A 6,207-nucleotide genomic window follows, 5' to 3' on the forward strand; every position below is an offset into this window, starting at 1 on the left:
GTCCGTGTCGACTCGTGACTATGTTACGATCGTATAAATTCATAATTGTGTCGTGATCATGTCGTCTCATGTCCAACTCATAACCCGGGTGAGATAATAATGTATTGTGTCGTTCTATACTAATATCTTTCGGATCGTGTCAATCTAACCCATTGTCCAGGCCTAGACCAGCCCATTGGGGAGATATACGAGAAGAATGGAGCATGTGTAAGAATGGAAGGATGCTGTCTCCAATGGATCGATCTTTTGAATGAGAGAGTTTAAATGGTTTCCCATTTAGGGATTGTTAAAAGGAAATATTACAAGCCATCCAATGCCACCCTCATTAATAAAGATCATGACATGCGGGTAAATATATAGTTTAATTAATGTGATTAATGATATCGATTAAATTGAAAAACAACTATGATGGTTATTTATCATTATTAATTACATGTATAAATAAATATTGTAGTTGAGTTGGGAAGGAGATGCTGAATCTATTGAAATAAATGAAACTGATTACAATCTCCAACAATGTGATTGTGATTCACCTTCTGAGCATACCATTAATGGTAGAAGGTAATACTATTTCTAATGTTTGAAAGTATTTTTTTTATTTCACAGTGGATGTAGTTTGAGTTGTGAAATATTAGAATAATAATGTTTGCTTTAACATAATTCCATAAACAAATTGTAGAATTGATCTCGAGGCTCACTTGATTCATAAGAGCAAGAGCGGCAAATTTGTTGTTATAAGCATCATTTACAAACTCGGACATGCCGATTCATTTTTAACTCAGGTATCATTCTCAATCGATTGAATATATATCTTTACTTACAAGAATAATAAAAAGTTTAAGATTGATGTTGATGATGATATTATTCTGGTAGGGGATAGTAGATCCGAGAATGAGTGAGATTGGAAATCACAAATATGGTCAATAAGATAACGAAAATAATGACTGTTAATTTCACAACTAAAAGTGGTGCATAAGGGAATTCACGATGAATCGGGGAGCAATGCTAGATCATCACAATCCATACATAAATGCTTCAATTTTATATTCATTGAGATTATTAAGAATATATTTAATGTGTTTTCTCTCATTCTTATTGTTCATTAATTTATTTTTATTAATTTTGTCGAAATGAGTATATTTAGTAATTTTCTTATTGTGGTTATTGTTATATGTATTTATTATGTGAAAATTTGTTGTTGTTCTCAATTATTTTTAAAATTAAATAAAAAGCATTATGTTATCTGGAATTATGAATAAAATTAATAATTGTATGTGTGATATATTTTCTCGGATGAATAAAACTATTCTATTATATTACAAGTTATCTAATTATTGTTATATTTGGTGCGAGTATTATGGATTTATAAGGAATTTAGTTTTATCTAACTTTCAAAGTTAATGTTTTTATTATTCTTTTCATTTTTTCTTTATAAAATTATTTAACTATTATTTTTCAAAGTTCCTTAATTTTCGTAAAACGCTCTCACAAACTCCAACTATCCAAGGACATAACATTTTTGTTGGAATTTTTTGTTTACCATGAACCTGGTGTTTGGGAATTTGTTAAGTCTTTGTGTCAAATGTAACAACCAAACAAAAAAAAATGTCAAAAATAATATGAATAAATGTCTATTAAGTTATGTTACAAAATATTAAATCATATAAATTAACATAAAAAAAAAATATTTCTAAAAATAGAATCAACAATTTTTCATTTAAATCCAAATCCATACTTAGTTTCTAAATTTGTCCCTTAATGAACTTTTATCTTTTATGTATAGTAATCCTTTGATGTGTATAATAATTATGAATATTATAGATGGACATAAGAATCCTAATTTACCTTTTTTTTTATAATTATCTTAGTTAAACAAAATAAAATGCTAAAACATAATTGTAAACTTTTAAAATAATTTTGATATTTAATCTTGATTTATTTTGTGTCAAAAAATTTAATCTTTGTTCTTAACAAGAAAATGGTCTTAACAATATCATATTTTGAAGGTCATGTGATCTATACCAGTCATTAATTCGAATCAAGATTCTTCAATCAACTTGACATTTGGATCTTAGCTTCTTCAAATTATACAACATGTCATCACAAGGAAGTTAATAAGCCTTAATTTCGAACCAGTAATTGATTTTGAATATGGAATTACCGGTAGCAGAAAGGCGATAAAAGACTAATCTTCTTAAAATCTTCCAATGTTTGAGATTTGGCTTTCATTAAGAACATCCTATATTGAAGTGTAGTTATACTGTGAAGGTCGCTCTAGCTTCCTAACTTAATAATGAAATGATTTAGGACATTCCGATCATTACTTATTCTTTTTGCCATAGTTTGGTTTTACCAAAGATGGATGAAAAATATGTTGGGTTTTTGGCTCATATTTAATTAGAGTTTATATATTGTAATTGGGCTTTAAGCCTTTATTGGGCTTAGGAGTAGTAGTTTAGTCTTTTGGCTTTTGATGTACTCCTATAAATAGAGACATTGTAACCTAGGGTTACTTGGACCATTATTCCATGGAATATCAATAGAATGGACGACTCCCCGAGGATGTAGGCATTGTTGGCCGAACCTCGTTATATCTTGTGTTCTTTATTATTCTTTACCGCTTTATCTTTATATCTTCTTTTATCGCGTGTTTAGATTAGATCGTTTCTCAACAAGTGGTATCAGAGCATGTTTTGAGAATGTTTAACCTAATCTATTTGTGAAGATATGATAGAAACCCTAACCACCATTGAAGAAGTTGTTGGATATTTGTGCTTTTGTTGAAGATGGCTATTGGAGAAACGACATTGGTTGTAGAAGATTTAGCCGCTGTGAAGATTTGAGTCGAAATCTTCAATTGCTAAGGAGATGTCAACGGTCGATAAATATTTCTTAATTTTGGGTGACGCTCTTTTGAGAAGAAGAGAGAAGAAGACAATGGTCTTTTATTCTTCTTGAAGGCGCCAATGGGTGCAGGTGACGAAAAGTCGTCGTGTAGGCAGCGACACCAAAATGAAGAAGATGAGGTATATTCTTTTGACTTATTTTAATTTGAGACATATGGTCTATTAAAATATAAAAAAGGAAAAAATATATATCTCAATATATATTCCATATATATCTCCATATATATTCCATATATATCTCTCTATATATTCCATATAAATAGATATTATATTATGATATAATATAATATATAGAGAGGAGCCAAGAAATCTTTGAAGCGTCAACAACTTAGACTTTTTCTTTAAATCTCGTTTGATTTCACAATAGGTTTAAGACCTATTTGATTCCAATTTTCACAAGTAAAAATAAAACTCTCAAAGCTTTGTATGCTTTGATCTTGGATTTGTATTAAGGCTTGTTTGACTTGAATTTCTCAAAGATGGAGATATGTGATTTATCTTCTAAGAGATTTGATATTCGTCAATATGGAGATTGAAAATTGAAGTTGAAAAAGAAGGTGGAGTACTTATTCGATGTTGCAGATTATAGAAGACAATTGATGCAACATGTAAAGGGTTTTCTGATTAAAGCAGGTGGCTTTAATGTTTGTTTGCAAGAGTGTATTTTTGATATGTGTGTTTAAAGGCCGGATTTGGATTTGCATCAACCTTATGAGTAGGTTTTGATTGGCAATCCCGGTAAGTGTTGGTGCGAAGTTGTCAAGTGGGTGTTGATGTCTCAAAGGTTCTACCAAGAATGATAATTTCTAAGGTATGAGTTGAGGGTGCACTAATCATATATATGGTTTGTTAGATTCTTTCTATGCAGGATTTTGCTAGAATAATGTGGAGAACAAACGATACATCTTCATTCTTATTGAAAATTAGTTGGAGGTTTTATTATAATCGATTGTTGTCTTGGCATACATGGGTGACATTATTTCACTATGGCGAGGGCTTTGACTTGAAGAAATTCTCGGCTGAAATAAGTTTGGAGAGATTTTTATTTGGAAACCGGTTATTGAAGAAGTCAAATTAAAAGAGGGGTAGAGAGAAAATCTAATAGTAGATTTTCGCCTACAGCCGCACAGGGTTCATCAAACTGACGATGGGAGATTCAAACAGAGTCCGATTGCGCTGAGATTTTGTCGAGAGGGTTGGTAACTCATTCCTTTACATTTTCAACGGTCGGATAAAAGTTTGGATGTCTCGAAGTTTGTTTTTTCTGTGGCTTAAAGTGTCTGTCTAATTTAAATTTTATTTGACTTATTTGGGACCAAAAAGTTTGTATCTTTTTGGTTATGACCTTATCTTATTGGAAGAGCTAATCAAGATGAAGATTGTGGTGAGATTATGTGCTTTTACACTTGACAAAAACATGATCGAGTATGGAAAGTTGTTATTTATATGGTGTTTACCGATGATAACATTGTCGACATGTTGACATGACAATCCTTTAGGCCAAATTGCAAGATTGCATTGATTTGGCGGGTGATTAAAGATTGAAACAATTCCAGCTAACACATATTATGAATGAAAGACCAGGAAGAGGAAGACTAATGAAAGACACTTATAAGTTGAGGTGGAGACATCTTGAAAGCAACTCTCAAACGACCGAGAAGAAATCATTGCATTATCTTCTAATGTGAGAAGATAAATAAAAACCTTGAGTGAGATTCCTAGTCATGAAAAAGGGGCTAGATGGGAGACTCAGTTAATTCGAAGGTGATGATTTTGTTACTTCTTTTGTTCTATCTTATTTGTCTATACATTGTGGATCATATATTAGATGAATGGGATGATTGAGACCTTGAATAGGGATTCCTAGTCATGAAAAAGGGGCTAGATGAGAGGTTCGATCAATTCAAATGAAAGGATATTCGATTTCTTTCAGAGAAACTATAGATGATCATTTGAAGCATGGGTGAAGACAATTGAAGAGAGAGATATTGAATATCGAAATAATATTCTTGGATTGCTAGGCATTTTTGGACTCAAGAAACTAGCATATTGCAAGTTAATGTGTTCAAGGAGAAGTATGAGGTTCAAGTTGGTTGAGTATGCAACGTTCAAGGCAAGATGGGTGACAAATACTTTGTCAGATCTTGAGCTAGAGAAAAGAGATGTCGTGATAGCCTAATTTATTTGTTATGAAGTAGACGATAAAGGTTCGTCTTGGGTCTTCTCGTTTTTTGATCGATATCTTATTTTGAGGAAGTAGACGATGGAAGTTCGTTTTGGGTGTCCTCAGTTTTCGATAGATATCTGATTTTGAAAAAGTAGACGATGAAAGTTCGTCTTGGGTCTATTCGGTATTTTGCTTTCAGTCGGTTGTTGGACTTGAAAAATAAGACACTCAGTTTGTGGCAAACAAAGGTAAAGATTATTTTGACATAATAAAGAATTGTTAATTTTAGTTTCCGCATATGTCAACGGGTATGAACAAAGATTGGGAAGAGTTGTTGAATGTCTCTAGTCGCTGAAGTAGCGTAGTTGTCAAATTTACTAGGTGTTATAAACTCTATGATTTTATCTTCTGAGGGCTTTTGAACGGAAGTGGAGGTATAATGATTTATCTCATGAATGGCTCGAATAGTGAAGATTGATGTGTGGCTCATAACTTTTTGATGGTGCGATATACGTAATAGTGGAGATTGTTATTCTTCTAAGGGCTCTTGAGTGGAGTGGAGGTGAAGATTGATGGATACGGCTCGTGTATTTCCTAAGGGACGTGAAATTCGTCAAGGTGGAGATTTATAATTTATTCATCACATCTCAAAAAGCGCGGTATTCGCCCAAGGTGGAGATTGTTGGGTTTTTGGCTCATATTTAATTAGAGTTTATATATTGTAATTGGGCTTTAAGCCTTTATTGGGCTTAGGAGTAGTAGTTTAGTCTTTTGGCTTTTGATGTACTCCTATAAATAGAGACATTGTAACCTAGGGTTACTTGGACCATTATTCCATGGAATATCAATAGAATGGACGACTCCCCGAGGATGTAGGCATTGTTGGCCGAACCTCGTTATATCTTGTGTTCTTTATTATTCTTTACCGCTTTATCTTTATATCTTCTTTTATCGCGTGTTTAGATTAGATCGTTTCTCAACAAAATAATCTCATTTTTTTAAATGTTATGACAAATAATTCGCAGAGTTTGAAGGAGAGTTCAGTTACGAGAGGAAAGTTACAAAGAATACAGTGAAAAGAGACCTAAACAATGGGGTGACTTACACGTAGTTTGTGTAAGAATGAAACGATGC

At 32.3% G+C, this 6,207-nt stretch overlaps 1 protein-coding gene across 1 annotated transcript; it reads left to right on the forward strand.

The window, feature by feature from the left end:
- The first annotated feature begins 264 nt into the window (after positions 1-264).
- Positions 265-927, forward strand: LOC124934624 (alpha carbonic anhydrase 6-like). Its single transcript, XM_047475147.1, has 4 exons — positions 265-348; positions 455-561; positions 680-782; positions 874-927. Exons 1-4 carry the CDS (start codon positions 265-267, stop codon positions 925-927), a joined length of 348 nt encoding a protein of 115 aa, XP_047331103.1.
- The last annotated feature ends 5,280 nt before the right edge of the window (positions 928-6,207 follow it).

The sequence above is a fragment of the Impatiens glandulifera genome, chromosome 4 (genome assembly GCF_907164915.1).
Source record: "Impatiens glandulifera chromosome 4, dImpGla2.1, whole genome shotgun sequence".
Classification (NCBI taxonomy): Eukaryota; Viridiplantae; Streptophyta; class Magnoliopsida; order Ericales; family Balsaminaceae; genus Impatiens; species Impatiens glandulifera.

Excerpts from the sequence above, each read along its gene's own strand:
- LOC124934624 (XM_047475147.1), top strand. The coding sequence starts at position 265 with ATGGTTTCCCATTTAGGGATTGTTAAAAGGAAATATTACAAGCCATCC. Across the intron at positions 562-679 it reads CATACCATTAATGGTAGAAG|AATTGATCTCGAGGCTCACT; the intron begins GTAATACTATTT and ends AACAAATTGTAG. Across the intron at positions 783-873 it reads CCGATTCATTTTTAACTCAG|GGGATAGTAGATCCGAGAAT; the intron begins GTATCATTCTCA and ends TTATTCTGGTAG.